General features: G+C 48.4%; 1 protein-coding gene across 6 annotated transcripts in view; it reads left to right on the top strand.

Moving 5' to 3' along the window:
- tsc2 (TSC complex subunit 2) overlaps positions 1 to 19949 on the top strand; it is a 50730-nt gene that overhangs the window by 10055 nt on the left and 20726 nt on the right. For 5 of the 6 annotated variants that reach the window (XM_055907230.1, XM_055907236.1, XM_055907232.1 and 2 more), the window contains 11 exons: positions 1461 to 1580; positions 1735 to 1857; positions 3492 to 3598; positions 5193 to 5361; positions 6135 to 6257; positions 7761 to 7895; positions 9643 to 9832; positions 10164 to 10257; positions 10449 to 10551; positions 10712 to 10809; positions 14837 to 15010. In XM_055907230.1, coding sequence (XP_055763205.1) covers positions 1461 to 1580; positions 1735 to 1857; positions 3492 to 3598; positions 5193 to 5361; positions 6135 to 6257; positions 7761 to 7895; positions 9643 to 9832; positions 10164 to 10257; positions 10449 to 10551; positions 10712 to 10809; positions 14837 to 15010 — 1436 coding nt within the window. The remainder of the gene's footprint in view (positions 1 to 1460; positions 1581 to 1734; positions 1858 to 3491; positions 3599 to 5192; positions 5362 to 6134; positions 6258 to 7760; positions 7896 to 9642; positions 9833 to 10163; positions 10258 to 10448; positions 10552 to 10711; positions 10810 to 14836; positions 15011 to 19949) is intronic. The other variant, XM_055907231.1, reaches the window with a different exon arrangement.

Genomic DNA, 19949 nt, shown 5'->3' with positions numbered 1-19949 from the left:
GATGTTATTGGTCACATACACATGGTTAGGAGATGTTATTGGTCACATACACATGGTTAGGAGATGTTAATGGTCACATACACACGGTTAGTAGATGTTATTGGTCACATACACATGGTTAGGAGATGTTATTGGTCACATACACATGGTTAGGAGATGTTAATGGTCACATACACATGGTTAGCAGATGTTAATGGTCACATACACACGGTTAGCAGATGTTAATGGTCACATACACATGGTTAGTAGATGTTAATGCGAGTGTAGTGAAATGCTTGTGCTTCTAGTTCCGACCGTGCAGTAATATCTAACAAGTAATCTAACAATTTCACAACAACTCCCTTATACACACAAGTGTAAAGGAATGAATAAGAATATGTACATAAAGATATATGGATGAGCGATGGCCAAACGGCATAGGCAAGGAACATTAGATGGTATAGAGTACAGTATATACATATGAGATGAGTAATGTAGGGTATGTAAACATTACATAAAGTGGCATTGTTTAAAGTGACTAGTGATGCATTTATTACATACATTTTTACATTATTAAAGTGGCTGGAGTTGAGTCAGTATGTTGGCAGCGGCCGCTAAATGTTAGTGGTGGCTGTTTAACAGTCTGATGGCCTTGAGATAGAAGCTGTTTTTCAGTCTCTCGGTCCCTGCTTTGATGCACCTGTACTGACCTCGCCTTCTGGATGATAGCGGGGTGAACAGGCAGTGGCTCGGGTGGTTGTTGTCCTTGATGATCTTTTTGTCCTTCCTGTGACATCGGGTGCTGTAGGTGTCCTGGAGGGCAGGTAGTTTGCCCCCGGTGATGCTCTGGAGAGCCTTATGGTTTTGGGCGGAGCAGTTGCCGTACCAGGCGGTGATACAGGCCGACAGGATGCTCTCGATTGTGCATCTGTAAAAGTTTGTGAGGGTTTTAGGGGCGAAGCCACATTTATTCAGCCTCCTGAGGTTGAAGAGGCGCTGTTGCGCCTTCTTCACCACGCTGTCTGTGTGGGTGGACCATTTCAGATCGTCAGTGATGTGTACGCAGAGGAACTTGAAGCTTTCCACCTTCTCCACTGCGATCCCGTCTGTGAATGGGGGGTGCTCCCTCTGCTGTTTCCTGAAGTCCACGATCAGCTCCTTTGTTTTGTTGATGTTGAGTGAGAGGTTATTTTCCTGACACCACACTCCGAGGGCCCTCACCTCCTCCCTGTAGGCCGTCTCGTCGTTGTTGGTAATCAGGCCTACCACTGTAGTGTCGTCTGCAAACTTGATGATTGAGTTGGAGGCGTGCATGGCCACGCAGTCATGGGTGAACAGGGAGTACAGGAGGGGGCTGAGAATGCACCCTTGTGGGGCCCCAGTGTTAAGGATCAGCGGGGTGGAGATGTTGTTTCCTACCCTCACTACCTGGTGGTGATTTGATTAGAGTGTGTGTGTGCTCTCTCTCTCTCTTTGTGCAGGTGGCGAGTCGTTCGCTGGTGTGCCCAGGGCCCCTGGAGGTGTCGGAGAGAGACCCCACGGCAGAATCCCCCATGGAGGATGTCAGGACCGCTATACAAGGCCTACTGGAGATACTGCAGGTACACACACACACACACACTGGGACACACACACACACACACACTGGGACACACACACAGGGTCAATGCAGTGTTACATATTAACATTCACTCATGTGATTGATGGAATGGTGAATTGATAGTGTATCTGTGCTCTGTTGCTCTCCACTCTCAGAGTAAGCTGTACAGCCTGCCAGCCAGCCACGCTAGTCGAGTGTACGAGCTGCTGATCGGACACCTGCAGCTTCACTACAAGAACAAGTACAGCTCCGCTGTGGCCTGCAGCATACGACTACAGGTAGCATACACAGGGGTCACACAGAGGTCAACTAGGGTTCAAATATTACAGCTCCGCTGTGGCCTGCAGCATACGACTACAGGTAGCATACACAGGGGTCACACAGAGGTCAACTCGGGTTCAAATATTACAGCTCCGCTGTGGCCTGCAGCATACGACTACAGGTAGCATACACAGGGGTCACACAGAGGTCAACTAGGGTTCAAATATTACAGCTCCGCCGTGGCCTGCAGCATACGACTACAGGTAGCATACACAGGGGTCACACAGAGGTCAACTCGGGTTCAAATATTACAGCTCCGCTGTGGCCTGCAGCATACGACTACAGGTAGCATACACAGGGGTCACACAGAGGTCAACTAGGGTTCAAATATTACAGCTCCGCTGTGGCCTGCAGCATACGACATACAGGTAGCATACACAGGGGTCACACAGAGGTCAACTAGGGTTCAAATATTACAGCTCCGCTGTGGCCTGCAGCATACGACTACAGGTAGCATACACAGGGGTCACACAGAGGTCAACTAGGGTTCAAATATTACAGCTCCGCTGTGGCCTGCAGCATACGACTACAGGTAGCATACACAGGGGTCACACAGAGGTCAACTAGGGTTCAAATATTACAGCTCCGCTGTGGCCTGCAGCATACGACTACAGGTAGCATACACAGGGGTCACACAGAGGTCAACTAGGGTTCAAATATTACAGCTCCGCTGTGGCCTGCAGCATACGACTACAGGTAGCATACACAGGGGTCACACAGAGGTCAACTAGGGTTCAAATATTACAGCTCCGCCGTGGCCTGCAGCATACGACTACAGGTAGCATACACAGGGGTCACACAGAGGTCAACTCGGGTTCAAATATTACAGCTCCGCCGTGGCCTGCAGCATACGACTACAGGTAGCATACACAGGGGTCACACAGAGGTCAACTAGGGTTCAAATATTACAGCTCCGCCGTGGCCTGCAGCATACGACTACAGGTAGCATACACAGGGGTCACACAGAGGTCAACTCGGGTTCAAATATTACAGCTCCGCTGTGGCCTGCAGCATACGACTACAGGTAGCATACACAGGGGTCACACAGAGGTCAACTAGGGTTCAAATATTACAGCTCCGCCGTGGCCTGCAGCATACGACTACAGGTAGCATACACAGGGGTCACACAGAGGTCAACTCGGGTTCAAAAATTACAGCTCCGCCGTGGCCTGCAGCATACGACTACAGGTAGCATACACAGGGGTCACACAGAGGTCAACTCGGGTTCAAATATTACAGCTCCGCTGTGGCCTGCAGCATACGACTACAGGTAGCATACACAGGGGTCACACAGAGGTCAACTCGGGTTCAAAAATTACAGCTCCGCCGTGGCCTGCAGCAGGTCGAACACCAGTCACCTGCAGGTTTGGAAATTCTCCTTTTTTTGTCAATCAAGAAGTTTCCAAAGGCCTTTTCATTGGTGCCAATCAGAAACCGTCAACAAGGAAGGGATGAGGATGTTGTCCAAAGTGACACAGCAGACTTACTCTCTCTCTGTCTCTCTCTCTCTGCCTCTCTCTCTGCCTATCTCTCTCTGCCTCTCTGCCTCTCTCTCTCTGCCTGTCTCTCTCTGTCTCTCTGTCTCTCTCAGGTGTTTGACTTCCTCCTGATGATGAGAACGGACTCCCTCCATCGTCTGGGGTTCCTCAGTAAAGACGGGGTACTGAGGTTCAGTCCGTACTGCCACTGTGACATGGGGTGGGTTCACCTTCACACTGTGTCCGCTCTAAACTCAGATTTCCCCGGCAAACAGTAAATTCACCTTCAAGACAATATTAAAAGGACAGATGACTAGACAGATACCATAAAGTACCTGAATGTATAGTGGCAAATACCAAAACAGTTGTTGATGCCCCTTACTCGTTATTTTATTTAACATTTATTTAACTTGGCAAGTCGGTCAAGAACAAATTATTATTTACAATGACGGCCTACACCGGCCAAACCCGGACGACGTTGGGCCAATTGTGTGCCGCCCTGTGGGACTCCCAATCACGGCCGGTTGTGATCGAACCAGGGTCTGTAGTGACACCTCTAGCACTGAGATGCTGCGCCACTCGGGAGCCTGACCAGGGGATCTTTCCAACAATCAATACAGGAGAGGAATCCAACCATCTGAGTCCATTCATTTCCCTTCTTTTCAATAGTCTTTGTCACAAACAATAAGGTACGATACGGTTGAAAATTGATAGTGAGTCCAGGCACACTAGTTCCCACCCAATCAGGGGCACACTAGTTCCCACCCAATCAGGGGCACACTAGTTCCCACCCAATCAGGGGCACACTAGTTCCCACCCAATCAGGGGCACACTAGTTCCCACCCAATCAGGGGCACACTAGTTCCCACCCAATCAGGGGCACACTAGTTCCCACCCAATCAGGGGCACACTAGTTCCCACCCAATCAGGGGAACACTAGTTCCCACCCAATCAGGGGCACACTAGTTCCCACCCAATCAGGGGCACACCAGGTAATCAGGGATGAAATGAATTGAACGCAAAACATGATAAATGGCTGCTACAGAATGTTAAACCTTTTCTGGCATTTTAACTGTAATGTCTAATTGTTAAATGTGCAATGTGTCATGTCTACCACTGTCTGCCAATGTGTCATGTCTACCACTGTCTGTCAATGGGTCATGTCTACCACTGTCTGTCAATGGGTCATGTCTACCACTGTCTGTCAATGGGTCATGTCTACCACTGTCTGTCAATGGGTCATGTCTACCACTGTCTGTCAATGGGTCATGTCTACCACTGTCTGTCAATGGGTCATGTCTACCACTGTCTGTCAATGGGTCATGTCTACCACTGTCTGTCAATGGAACATTTTGTCTGTAACGCCTTATTAGTCTTCCTGGGGTCCGACACAGAACTATCTAACCTGTGTTCTCTCTCTCTCTGTGTTCTCTCTCTCTCTGTGTTCTCTCTCTCTCTCTGTGTTCTCTCTCTCTCTCTGTGTTCTCTCTCTCTGTGTGTTCTCTCTCTCTCTGTGTGTTCTCTCTCTCTCTGTGTGTTCTCTCTCTCTCTGTGTGTTCTCTCTCTCTCTCTCTGTGTTCTCTCTCTCTCTCTCTGTTCTCTCTCTCTGTGTGTTCTCTCTCTCTGTGTGTTCTCTCTCTCTCTCTGTGTTCTCTCTCTCTCTGTGTGTTCTCTCTCTCTGTGTGTTCTCTCTCTCTCTGTGTGTTCTCTCTCTCTCTGTGTGTTCTCTCTGTCTCTGTCTCTGTCTCTGTGTTCTCTCTCTCTCTCTGTGTTCTCTCTCTCTCTGTGTTCTCTCTCTCTCTCTGTATTTCCAGGGAGCCAGAGAAACGAGGGAGTGAGAAGAAGCCTGCAGGCTCAGTGTCTCCCCCTGCTGGCAGTCCTGCCCCTTCCTCCACCACTACTCCCTCCTCCTCCTCCTCCATCCGTACAGCCTGCCTGCCCTACTCACCTGCCTTTAATGTGCTGCTACAGTGCCTGAAGATGGTACCTACCTTACACACACACACACACACACACCTACACACACACACACCTACAGACACACACACAGACACACACACCTACCTACCTACAGACACACACACGCCTACCCACCTACAGACACACACACGCCTACCTACCTACAGACACACACACGCCTACCTACCTACAGACACACACACGCCTGCTGACCTACCTACACACCTACCTACCTACACACGCCTATCTACCTACCTATCTACCTACACGCCTACCTGCCTACCTACACACGCCTGCCTACCTACCTACACACGCCTACCTACCTACACACCACACGCCTTCACACCTACACACACCACACACCTACACACCTACCTACACACCACACACACACACACACACCTACCCACACACATACACACACACACACACACACCTACCCCCACACACCTACCTACACACCACACACACACACACATCTACCTACACACCACACACACACACACACACCTACCTACACACCACACACACACCTACCTACACACCACACACACACCTACCTACACACCACACACACTCTCTCTCTGTCTCTCTCCCTAACTCTGTGTGTTGTTCCCTCTCTCTCTCTCTCTCTCTCTCTCTCTGTCTCTCTCCCTAACTCTGTGTGTTGTTCCCTCTCTCTCTCTCTCTCTCCCTCCCTAACTCTGTGTGTTGTTCCCTCTCTCTCTCTCTCTCTCTCTCTCTCTGTCTCTCTCCCCAACTCTGTGTGTTGTTCCCTCTCTCTCTGTGTGTTCCAGGAGACAGACTGGAAGGTGTTGAAGCTGGTTCTAGACAAGATGCCCTGGACCCTACAGTATAAAGTCCTGCTGCTGTCCTCTCCCTGCAGCATAGACCAGCTCTGTTCTACACTCTGTTCTATGGTACACACTGTTACAGGTCTTGGTTTTTCCATTTGATGTTTTTGAGGTTGGATGTTAGGTGTATAGCTCTTTAGCACGTAGGGCGCACCGATTGGTGTCACCTCGTCAGTCAGTATCGGTTTCACCTGTGCTGGTTTCCGTCTCGTTAGAGGGAAGGGGTTTCACCTGTGCTGGTTGCCGTCTCGTTAGAGGGAAGGGGTTTCACCTGCCTACCTACACACACCTACCTACCTACCTACCTACATACACACGCCTACCTACCTACCTACCTACCTACACATGCCTGCCTGCCTGCCTACCTACCTACCTACCTACCTACCTACCTACCTACCTACCTACCTACCTACACACGCCTACAACTACCTACACACACCTACCTTTCACCTGTGTTGGTTTCTGTCTCGTTAAAGGGAAGGGGTTTCACCTGTGTTGGCCCAGGTGCTATTTAACAGTGTCTGTCCCAGTGCTCCAGTAGTCTTGAGAGGTGGGAGCGCCTTTAGTTGACGCTCCCTATTTAGATTATCTAGACAAACAACCCTTTATCTGATCTGGTTTAGTGGGTGCTCATGGTGGGTGTCTTTTAGGTTCCAGTCATTGTTGCTCGTCAACTCTGATGTGGACCCCCCCCAGGACTATCTTTCAGAACCCCTCCTGTTCTGTTTTGGTTGTCGGTGTTAGTTCCCCCTTCTGATTGACAGACATTATTTGGGTTTTCTTGCTGGGGAATGTAACAACACACACAAATTATTGTCACTTTGATCTCTCTCCGGTCCCTCACTGACACTGTGGATTTGTGCCCATGTGTTTGTTTTTCTCTGTCTGTCTCTCTCTGTCTCTCTCTGTCTCTCTCTGTCTCTCTCTGTCTCTCTCGCTCTCTGTCTCTCTCTCGCTCTCTGTCTCTCTCTCGCTCTCTGTCTCTCTCTCGCTCTCTGTCTCTCGCTCTCTCTCTCTGTCTCTCGCTCTCTCTCTCTGTCTCTCGCTCTCTCTCTCTGTCTGTCTCTCGCTCTCTCTCTCTGTCTCTCTCTCGCTCTCTCTCTCTGTCTCTCTCTCGCTCTCTCTCTCTGTCTCTCTCTCGCTCTCTCTCTCTGTCTCTCTCTCTGTCTCTCTCTCTCTCTCGCTCTCTCTCTCTGTCTCTCTCTCTCTCTCTCTCTGTCTCTCTCTCGCTCTCTCTCTCTGTCTCTCTCTCGCTCTCTCTCTCTGTCTCTCTCTCGCTCTCTCTCTCTGTCTCTCTCTCTGTCTCTCTCTCGCTCTCGCTCTCTCTCTCTGTCTCTCTCTCTCTCTCTCTCTGTCTCTCTCTCTCTCTCTCTGTCTCTCTCTCGCTCTCTCTCTCTGTCTCTCTCTCGCTCTCTCTCTCTGTCTCTCTCTCGCTCTCTCTCTCTGTCTCTCTCTCGCTCTCTCTCTCTGTCTCTCTCTCGCTCTCTCTGTCTGTCTCTCTTGCTCTCTCTGTCTTTCTCTCTCTGTTTCTGTCTCTCTCTCTCTGTCTGTCTCTCTCTCTCTGTCTAGGTGACAGACCGTCTTATCTCAGAGCGTCTGAAGAAGACTCCAGATGGTTTCAGTCGTACTGATGTCCAGCTGGCTGTAGTACCTGTTCTCACTGCTATCACATCATACCACAACTACCTAGAACAGGCCAGACAGGTACACACACACACACACACACACACACACACACACACACACACACACACACACACACACACACACACACACACACACACACACACACACACTGAAATATGCAACCAAAACATTGTTTTGATTAAAGTGAAGAGCGTATTTTCATTAGAAGCATTAGTCTACTTAGTTACATTTTTAACAAAAGCCTGCCCACCAAGTTTAAGTTCACAAACAGATGGAAAAACATGAACACATTGAACACATTGAACACCTGCCAGTTGCAGGTAACTTGGTTAAAAGGGGAAGAATGTCAGCTGTCTCCTGCTGTTAACTGCATGTCTCAACTCCCAATAATGAGGGAATAGTCTCTGTTAGCAGCCGTTCATTTAGTCAACACCTCACAACTCCAGCAACTGGTTTCCCACTTTACACAGAGAATGTAACTATTTCATGTAGTTATATTCTACATTTGTAGTTGTCCAGTGTGCTAGCTAGCCAGTGTGTTTACATTTTCATAAATTTTCCATGAGGAAAAAGGCTTGTGGAGAAAGCAACTCCCTTGTGGCACTCATCGTTAAAGGCATAGTTCACTAAAATAAAATGTGACTTATTTTTCCACTTGTTTACTATTAGGCTACTGTAGAGGTTTATAAGTGTGATAATAATCTGCATTGTGAGCACGTCTCTTGTCTCAGCAGGTTGGAGACGTTAGCAACAGCATGTTCATGAGTTTTCTGTGATGGAGACAGATACTATGGCTGGTAAAAAGTTGCTGCTGAATTTAAATCACTAGATACTATGGCTGGTAAAACGTTGCTGCTGAATTTAAATCACTAGATACTATGGCTGGTAAAAAGTTGGTGCTGAATTTAAATCACTAGATACTCTGGCTGGTAAAAAGTTGCTGCTGAATTTAAATCACTAGATACTATGGCTGGTAAAAAAGTGGCTGCTGAATTTAAATCCCTAGATACTATGGCTGGTAAAAAGTGGCTGCTGAATATAAATCACTAGATACTATGGCTGGTAAAAAGTGGCTGTTGAATTTAAATCACTAGATACTATGGCTGGTAAAAAGTGGCTGCTGAATATAAATCACTAGATACTATGGCTGGTAAAAAGTGGCTGCTGAATATAAATCACTAGATACTATGGCTGGTAAAAAGTGGCTGCTGAATATAAATCACTAGATACTATGGCTGGTAAAAAAGTGGCTGCTGAATATAAATCACTAGATACTATGGCTGGTAAAAAGTGGCTGCTGAATATAAATCACTAGATACTATGGCTGGTAAAAAGTGGCTGCTGAATATAAATCACTAGATACTATGGCTGGTAAAAAGTGGCTGCTGAATATAAATCACTAGATACTATGGCTGGTAAAAAGTGGCTGCTGAATATAAATCACTAGATACTATGGCTGGTAAAAAGTGGCTGCTGAATATAAATCACTAGATACTATGGCTGGTAAATGCCCTGCCCCCATGTTTGAGTGAAAGACAATTCCATTAATGGCATCTGCGAGTGTAGGCCTAAGTAGAAAATAAAACATTTGGGCAAGTGACCATAATCCTCTGGCAGGTAAAAACGGCTTGAGCCTTTTGAGAGCTTCATCTCAATATCTGATCATAAATAACATCATCGTTGTTCTCTTCTCTCTTGCCGTCCCTTCATCTCTGAGGAAGTTGGTCCAGTGTCTGGAGGCAGGGCTGATCATAAATAACATTATCGTTGTTCTCTTCTCTCTTGCCGTCCCTTCATCTCTCAGAGGGAGTTGGTCCAGTGTCTGGAGGCAGGGCTGATATACCGTTGTGCCAAGCAGTGTGTGGTTGCCCTGACAATGTGCACCGTGGAGATGCCTGACATCATGATTAAACTCCTCCCCGCCCTCATCGTCAAGCTGACGCACATCTCGGCAACCGTCGCCATGGCGTCGCCCATGCTGGAATTCCTGTCCAGTGAGAACACACCCTAGTTTACACGCCCTGATAGATGGAAGCCAATCAGAGAACAGGATCTGTATATACAGGAAGTTAGATCAGCCAATGATTGTGTGAAGGATTCTTTCTATTTCATTTCCTAGTTCATGTCAGATAATGTTTACATATGAGAAACACACCTAATATACCTCACACAGTCATGTTATATAGTTTTTGTCTTTACAGGGAAGATAACTTGTTCAGTTGTAGAATTAGTGACCCTATTACATCCTTACCTGTTGATGATGGTGCCACATGACAAGGTTAGATTATGTCATGCTAACTGTGTGTGTGTGTGTGTGTGTTGTAGCTCTGGTGCGGCTGCCACATCTCTATGCTTACTTTGTAGCAGAGCAGTACGTCAGTGTGTTTGCCATCTCCCTGCCCTACACCAACCCCTCCAAGTGAGTACCCGATACACACACACACACGTGCAACACATATGTATGCACGCTCACACACACGCTCTCTCTGCGCGTTTCTCTACCTCTATCCTTTTCTAACTCCTCTCTCTCCCCATCCCTCCTCTCTATCCTTCTCTAACTCCCCCTCTCCCTCTCTCTCTCTCTCTCTCTCTCTCTCTCTCTCTCTCCAGGTTTAACCAGTACATTGTGTCGTTGGCTCACCATGTCATCTCCATGTGGTTTATCCGCTGCAGACTCACCTTCAGAAAGGACTTTGTGCAGTACATCACCAAGGTAGGGGTGTGTTCTCTGTGTTTACACGTGTAATAATCTACCTGTTTCCTGACTCATTTTCCTTGTAACCACTCCCTCCTCCTTTCTACTTTCTCCTCTCTTCTCTCTTCTCTCTCTTTCTCTCTGCCCTCTCCCCTCTCTCTCTCCTCTCTCTCTCCAGGGTCTGCGCTCTAATGCTCTGATGCCGTTTGATGACAGCCAGGACACTCAGAGCAGCTTCCGTGCTCGCAGCACCAGCCTCAATGAGAGGCCCAAGAGGTACACACACACACACACACACACACACACACACACACACACACACACACACACACACACACACACACACGGCCGGGTCACATGACTGCTCATTGAAGATCTTGTGACCGCATGGCCTTACAGGAGGTTGGTATTGTCAAGGTAACACAGAACTCAGCATGACTGTCTGTTGTGGTGTGATGGTTGTTTTGGTTTCCCACAGGTAGCTATGGTGACGTTTTGGTGGTTTGTTTTTGTTGGTAAATATTTTCTGTTGGTTGTTGTTTTCTCAACTCACACACATTATTACCACAAGATACACAAAGAGGTGGAGAGAGAGGAGTGTGGGTCTTCCCTTTTCTCTTTCTCACTCTGTGTGTCTGTCGTGTCATTGACGAGTGTCATCGTACACACTCTCTCCTCTCCTCTCTCCTCTCTCCTCTCTCCTCTCACCTCTTTCTCTTGAGATCAAAGGGTGTTTGACTGCAATCTTTTTAAGAGATGCTCAGAGAAATAATCCCCAAATAAAATCCCGTTATAAAATCTTATAATAAAAGCTAATAATTAAATCCTGAACCCCCTCCCACCTAAATCCTACCCCCTTCCCATAACCAGGCCACCCTAATGGTCCCTTGGAGTGTCAATCAAAATCCCTAGCTACCCAGCTTGGAATTCTGTCATAATCAAGTCCTGACCTGACTGACATCGTCTAGAATCGCTCTTTTTTAATTCTGTGAGCAAGTTGACTTATCCACCAATGTTGACCATGGACTTGGGGCCCAACCCCCCCCCCCCCCTCCCTTTTCCTCCCTTCTTTCTTTGTGATTCTGAGGAGATTTAACTTTAACAGAAACTCTCCTCCACTCCCAATCACTTCCCTTGCTTTTTCTGTGGTGACTTTGGGGAGAAGAGTAGATTCTCTCTCCTGCTTTCTCCTCTCCTGCTTTCCCTCTCCTCTTCTGTTGGCGCCCAAAATGTCACTTCCTGATTTCTTTGTGCCCTCCATGACGACGCCCATGCTCCCATAGTAACGCACTATAGTAACAAGCACACTCCCATGTTAACTCTCAATAGCAACACATAATAACATTCTATTAATAGCCTGTACTGAACCCCACCCCTCCGACCCAGACCCCCTAACCCTGTACTGACCCCCACCGTCCCATACCCCCTAACCCTGTACTGACCCCCACCGTCCCATACCCCCTAACCCTGTACTGACCCCCACCCCTCCGACCCAGACCCCCTAACCCTGTACTGACCCCCTCCGACCCAGACCCCCTAACCCTGTACTGACCCCCACCGACCCAGACCCCCTAACCCTGTACTGACCCCCTCCGACCCAGACCCCCTAACCCTGTACTGACCCCCACCCCTCCGACCCAGACCCCCTAACCCTGTACTGACCCCCACCGTCCCAGACCCCCTAACCCTGTACTGACCCCCTCCCTCCCAGACCCCCTAACCATGTACTGTCCCCCACCGTCCCAGACCCCCTAACCCTGTACTGACCCCCCTGTCCCAGACCCCCTAACCCGGTCCTGACCCCCTCCCTCCCAGACCCCCTAACCCGGTCCTGACCCCCTCCCTCCCAGACCCCCTAACCCTGTACTGACCCCCTCCCTCCCAGACCCCCTAACCCGGTCCTGACCCCCCTGGCCCAGACCCCCTAACCCGGTCCTGACCCCCTCCCTCCCAGACCCCCTAACCCGGTCCTGACCCCCTCCCTCCCAGACCCCCTAACCCTGTACTGACCCCCTCCCTCCCAGACCCCCTAACCATGTACTGACCCCCACCGTCCCAGACCCCCTAACCCTGTACTGACCCCCCTGGCCCAGACCCCCTAACCCGGTCCTGACCCCCTCCCTCCCAGACCCCCTAACCCGGTCCTGACCCCCTCCCTCCCAGACCCCCTAACCCGGTCCTGACCCCCTCCCTCCCAGACCCCCTAACCCTGTACTGACCCCCTCCCTCCCAGACCCCCTAACCCTGTACTGACCCCCCTGGCCCAGACCCCCTAACCCGGTCCTGACCCCCTCCCTCCCAGACCCCCTAACCCGGTCCTGACCCCCCTGGCCCAGACCCCCTAACCCGGTCCTGCTCCTGTGTATACTCTATCTACTGTACGTCTGTAGGAGTTGGAGAGATGCATGTAAGGTCTAAAAACACATGTAAGATGTCCGTATGATAATAACCTGATCATTGTACCAGGGTCCCTTTTCAGCTTGTAGCTACTTTGATAAAGTAATGAACGTTTAAAGAACAAAGCAGTTAGGGCATCATTAGAGTATTGTCACATTAAACATGGTTTCTCCTGTAACTTCTCCTCTTAAGTGGTTACAGAGTCCAACTATGTCTTAGACAGATGGACAATGTGTCGTAGTATAGAAGACCTCCGTTAGTTAGACAGTAGATCATGTTTTATTGGTTCTTGTGTTTTTAGATCAGCCGTGCTCTACTCCGACACCTGCTTCATCCTACACATTCCTTTCAGTTGGTTCTATCACTTCATCCTACACATTCCTTTCAGTTGGTTCTATCACTTCATCCTACACATTCCTTTCAGTTGGTTCTATCATTTCATCCTACACATTCCTGTCAGTTGGTTCTATCACTTCATCCTACACATTCCTGTCAGTTGGTTCTATCACTTCATCCTACACATTCCTTTCAGTTGGTTCTATCACTTCATCCTACACATTCCTTTCAGTTGGTTCTATCACTTCATCCTACACATTCCTTTCAGTTGGTTCTATCACTTCATCCTACACATTCCTGTCAGTTGGTTCTATCACTTCATCCTACACATTCCTGTCAGTTGGTTCTATCACTTCATCCTACACATTCCTTTCAGTTGGTTCTATCACTTCATCCTACACATTCCTTTCAGTTGGTTCTATCACTTCATCCTACACATTCCTGTCAGTTGGTTCTATCACTTCATCCTACACATTCCTGTCAGTTGGTTCTATCACTTCATCCTACACATTCCTGTCAGTTGGTTCTATCACTTCATCCTACACATTCCTGTCAGTTGGTTCTATCATTTCATCCTACACATTCCTGTCAGTTGGTTCTATCATTTCATCCTACACATTCCTGTCAGTTGGTTCTATCGTTTCATCCTACACATTCCTGTCACTTGGTTCTATCATTTGTTGTTGGTTATGTTTTTAACCTCTTCCTTCCACCTTGTTGCGTTCACTGTTGGTTCATATTAACCCTCAGACCGTGGTGATGTCTTCAGTTGGTTGTTTCAGTTGGTTTTAACCCCTCCTGCTCTGAGTCCATCCTCTATAACAGATCTCTGTGTCCCAAATGGCACCCTACTCCCTTGATAGTGCACTACTTTTGACCCATAGGGTAGTGCACTGTAGAGGGACTAGGTTGCCATTTTGGGATGCTTCCTCAGTCATGGCAACGTCGGCTTCTCCTCTTGCTGCTCAATGTGATGATGTCTCATTTTCTTTCAGGAATAGTTTGTTTTTGTGTTTGTTGTGAAAAAGCTGATGCTGTTTATTACCCTATTGCTTTATAGTTGTTCCTTCCTTCCTGATTTTTTCTGTTCATGGTGTTCACTGCTGTTAATTTTCTCAACTTGTTTTTGTTTGTTTGTTTTTGTTTACTCTTTGGTTGATTTGACCCCCATCCCCTCCTCTGACTGGGTGCTGCGTTGTGGGTGTGGTTTCGGGGTGGGGTCGGTGACACCCTGGATCCCTCCATTGCTATTGGCACACTCTCTTCTGCTCATCCCCTGACCCTTTGACCTTCGTGCCCCACCCCCTATCCCCTCGCACACGTGATGTGTCTCCGTTGGTCACCTGGTGGTCGTTCGGGGCCGTTTCTGACGTGACGGGCGACATATCCTGATTTCCGTTTCCTGTTGGCCGTTGCCTCTCTCCCCCCGCCCTCACCTCCCTCGCCCACCCCTACTCTGTCCCTCTTGCCAACACACAATTCCACCCACCCCCTTTCCCACACACACCAACCTGCCCCTACCCCCCCACACCTTCCACCCTCCACTCCTGCCACGTTGCCATGGTCCCAGTCTACGGGCAGCCAAAATGGCGAAGGCCCACCAGCAGCAGCAGCAGCAGCAGGCGTCAATGGCAGCGGGCGTAGCGGCGAGTACCGGCTCTCCCGTTAAAGAGCTGAGAGATCTGTCGGCCATGGACGCCTTCCGCTCCCGAAGCATCAGCGTCTCCGAGCACGCGGTGCGCAGGTAGAGAGCACTCTGGGTAACCAGGAAATAAAACCCAAGAAATAACATTTCTTGCTTCCGTTGGGGGGTGGGGCTTGGTGGGGGGCGGGAGCCGTCGTCATAAGGACCGGGGGGCGGTTGCCAGGGAAACCTGGGTTGGGTGACGGTGGCATGCTGAAGGAAGATGTGTTGACTGGTTTTGGGCTGCAATTGTCTTTTTTTTTTACTACATTTGACTGATTTTGTTGCATGCAGTTTGTGCTTTGGAAAACATCTATTTCTGTCAATGTTTTTCTGTTAACCCCATTTTGGCTTCTTTTATTTCTCTGATGCTTTGGTTTGTTATGAATATTTATTGTTGTTTGTGGTGTTTGCTGGGTTTTGCTGACTGGGTTTAATTTCCCTGACTGACTGAACGGCCGGAGAAAAACATGGCCCTAGGCTCCAAGCAGTGTACTGAGACGACAAGACTGACAGCCACTGCTACCAATGATTGGCTTTTCCTCTTCCCTGTGGGAGGGGACTATTGCGTTATGGGCCAATGAGAAGCCAGGCTTACACACAACACAACACACATGCTTTGCATGCTGCCTGTGTAGTTTTCTGTTGCATTCCATTTGTTTGACCCACAGACGCTCAGTGTTCCGCTTCCTCCGCTGATATACAACCATCTGTCTGTTTGTGGGATGTTGGGATTCGTTGATTATCTGAGTTACAAAATTACCGTATCTTTCCCACAATTCCCAAGTTTTCAAGAAATCCCGGTTGGAAAATTCCTGGATTTCCCGATCATTCCTTCCAGATTCGAGGAATATTCCAATTGGGAATTTTGGGGAAAGTTACCAGAATTATGCTACCCCTATTGATGAATGAGAGTGACTGACTGAGTTGGGGGTTTTGTGGTGTCTGTCTCCAACTGACTCAATGACTCCTGCCGCGCACCAATCACTACACATACTTACCTATCAGCTTGAGTGACTGACTGTGAGAGTGACTGACTGTGAGAGTGACTGACTGAGTGAAAAGTGAATCAGACATTGCAGTTGGTGGTGGTTAGATAGTGTTTCATCATTTCTCTCTCTTCATCTGTGTATCTCAAACCCATAGGAGTCCATAGGTTGTTATTGAGCTGTCTGTCAGATGGGGAATGAGCTCAGCTGACGCTCCACTAGTCAGCTCTCAAATACTAGCCAGTCTGTTTGTGTTATCATGGTAACTCATCGTCATGCCAAACATTTTGTCCTGACAATGACTTCTATGGAGTTGGCAAGAGCACAAACTGATCTGGGACCAGGCTACTAAAGTACTCGTTCTAATCTAAATTGTCCCAAGGAGAGGGAAGAACTGATCTGGGACCAGGCTACTAAAGTACTCGTTCTAATCTAAATTGTCTCAAGGAGAGGTAAGAACTGATCTGGGACCAGGCTACTAAAGTACTAGTTCTAATCTAAATTGTCCCAAGGAGAGGGAAGAACTGGTCTGGGACCTGGCTACTAAAGTACTCGTTCTAATCTAAATTGTCCCAAGGAGAGGTAAGAACTGATCTGGGACCAGGCTACTAAAGTACTCGTTCTAATCTAAATTGTCCCAAGGAGAGGGAAGAACTGATCTGGGACCAGGCTACTAAAGTACCAGGACACGGAGGAAGAAGTGCGTAGTTTACCAGGCCCTGTTACAATCTGTATAACTGTCAGTCCCCCTCCTGACCAGCAGGGTGCAGGAGACTATCACTAGAAAGCCTGAGGAGCTTCCCCTTTACACACTGATTCCAAGACCAGTTTTTTTGTGTCGTACCTCTAAATGCCTAGGGATAGGATTGGGGCCAGTTGAGCTGATCCTAGATCTGTGCCTATAAGAAAGTACAGTATTTGGGATTCCTCAAACAGAAGGTCTAACAGACTCGCCTCAGTGTGTAACTATGGCAACGTCTCACATGGCACACTGTCAGAGCCCTATGGGGTTGCCTATGGGCCCTGGTCATAGTGCACTACCTTTGACCAGAGCCCTATGGGGTTGCCTATGGGTCCTGGTCAAAAGTAGTGCACTACATAGGGAATAGCCATTTGGAACGTGACAACAGACTTAGTGCCTCAGCCGACACCTACTAGCTTCAGGTGTTCTGCCAACCTAGCACTGGTGGTCTGCTTTCTTACACACACACACACACACACACACACACAGAGACACACAGACACAGACACACACACACACAACAGGAAGTCAACTATTTTTAGCTTCGCTTTAATTGCCATTCAAGTAATCTTTCATTTAGTTTGAAGAGTCCCCTTCTCCCTCTCCTTTAGTCCGTACCTCTCCCCTTCTCCCTCTCCTTTAGTCCGCACCTCTCCCCTTCTCCCTCTCCTTTAGTCCGTACCTCTTAACTCCAAAGCAACAGGCAAACAGCTCTTTTGTTGTTGTTGAAAACATTCAAAGCAACGTTCTTTTAGCTAATAAAGGTCAAGGCCTGAATGCTTTAGGCTCCAGGTACCATGCCAGGTTGTGTCTGTCCTTCAATGGAACACCTGTTTAGTTTAACTTCAATACAACAACATTTCCTCTTTGTTTGTTTGAACACAGAGAGGGGGGGGGGATGTGGAAAAACACTATCGGACACAGCCACTGCTGCAATGCGGAACTATGTTGAAAGAGCTGTCGTTGTGATGGATGGCTGGATAAACTGATGATGGATTAACACTACGGCCGTGTCTCATTCCAAAAGGCTCGCTGCCTCCTTCTCCCTGCCTCCTCAAGAGGCAGCGTCCTTATGGATTGAGGCACAGCCCAGTAATAACAGATAAGAGACTGACACAGAACCCTAGTGAATGGTGGATACCTTCCCCCTCAGACTGTATGTAGTTATCCTTCGAGGGTTTTAGGGTTCTGGAAATCACCACTGTCCACGTTCCAAATGGAACACTATTTGTCATCCCTGGTCCAAAGTGGAGCCCTATTTAGGGACTAGGTCTCCAGACCTGGATCTTAACACTAAGCCATGAACTTAACGTTCAATGTGACCAGGTTAAGGTGATAATTGCGGCGTCATGATGTGCTTCCAAACGAGTACCTTAAGGACGGTACCCGATCTGGTGACGTAAGAGAAAGATATTCTTGGTCATTTTGAGGTCATGGCGGTCTGAATAGGTATCCACCGGAGCAGCTGGGTCAATGCCACTGGGTCAAGGGTCAATTAAGGGTTGAACACTCTGTTTGCTGTGTAAACTGTGCTGCTGGGTTGTGCTGGTCACAAGCTGGGACTTGGTCTGAGTTAACATTAGCATTAGCAGTAGCGATAGTGTTGGCAGTAGTGATAGTGTTAGTGATTGGTGTTAGCAATAGCGATAGCCTCAGCCATAACCTCTTGGGAGAGCGAGCTGCAGTGTCTATATGCTTTTGTCCAGAGGTGTCCTATGGGCCTTGGTCTAAAGTAGTGCTCTATATAGGGAATAGGATGCCATTTGGCACACAGACAAGACGTTTGTTATATTCTGTTACACAAGACGGACAGAACTGACGCAGCTAGAGGAAAAATAACTTCTAGAGGCATGAGCCACTTAGAGGAAGAAGAAAGAGGGAATGTTCTTCTTCTCGTTTTCTTCTTCTCTTCTCTCGTCTCCTGCGTCACTCACACTTGTTCCTTCCTCTAAAGGGCTTAGGTTATGTCATCCTATCTTCATCTCTCCATTAATGTCACCCCCCCTTTCATCCCTGCTACTGTCTCAGTGTGTGGGCTTGAAGGATGACATGTTTAAAGTATTGGTGATTTAAACAGACAGGGAGGGAGACAGGCAGGGAGGGAGGGAGGGAGGCAGACGGACAGGGAGGGAGGGAGGGAGACAGGCAGGGAGGGAGGGAGGGAGGCAGACGGACAGGGAGGGAGGGAGGGAGACAGGCAGGCAGACAGGGAGGGAGGGAGACGGGCAGACAGGCAGTTTGAATGATTTACATTAGTTTAAAACAGAGTCTTGTCAGTATCTAGTATATCATGTAGATGTCTTTCATGTAGATGTGTGGACATAGAAGCTGCAGGTATCTGTGTTTAATCCATGACTTCCTAACTACATTCTGTTGTAGTTTGGACGGTGTTTGTCTGAACTGTCGGTTCCTACGTCAAACCCGTTCCCTGTAGTAATGTCATTTCTCTTGAAGACCGGTATAATTTGTCTCATTGTCCTACAGAACAGAACAGTAGCTGTGTGTTCCGTTAGAGGTGTTCTGTTTCCCCCTGGCAGCGGTTACCGTGGTTACCGGGATGCGATGGGGGTCTCCGGGGAGGAATGCTGAAGGGAGATGTAGATCAGGTGACTGGGATATTACGGTACACACGTCACGGTTCCCCCGGCGCTCGGTTCTGAGCTGCATGCTGTTCTTGTGTTCTCTCTCCGTCAACATAAAAGCGCCTGGTCTTCCTGGTTCCTGGGCCTTTGTAGAAGAGACTCCCTGTCAGCAGTAAGCATAGCACTTCACTTTCACAGAGGGAACGGATGACAGATCATTTCAAGCGCCCAGGCTTCCGCTACAGTTACTTATACCAAGTCCCAGCTCGTTTGTGTGTGTGGGAGATTTACTTATCTGTGTTTGCGTACATCAGCAGTGTACCCCTGAGAGAAAGATAAGAGCCAGGCTGTGTGTGTGAGAAGGCTGCTTGTGTGTTTGGATCTTGCAAACTGTGTGCGTCAGTGGAGGCTGCTGAGGGGAGGACGGCTCATAATATTGACCGGAATGGAGTAGTTTTAATGTATCAATTTATTTGTATTGTAATATTTTTTTTCATGTTTGATTCCATTCACTCCGTTCCAGCCGTCATTATGAGCCATCTTCCCCTCAGCAGCCTCCACTGGTGTGTGTGTGTGTGTGTGTGTGTGTGTGTGTGTGTGTGTGTGTGTGTGTGTGTGTGTGTGTGTGTGTGTGTGTGTGTGTGTGTGTGTGTGTGTGTGTGTGTGTGTGTGTGTGTGTGTGTGTG

This window comes from Salvelinus fontinalis, chromosome 40 (genome assembly GCF_029448725.1).
Source record: "Salvelinus fontinalis isolate EN_2023a chromosome 40, ASM2944872v1, whole genome shotgun sequence".
In the NCBI taxonomy this organism is placed as follows: Eukaryota; Metazoa; Chordata; class Actinopteri; order Salmoniformes; family Salmonidae; genus Salvelinus; species Salvelinus fontinalis.
Note: the sequence above shows the minus strand (reverse complement) of the source record. Positions and strands in the feature narration are given on the sequence as shown.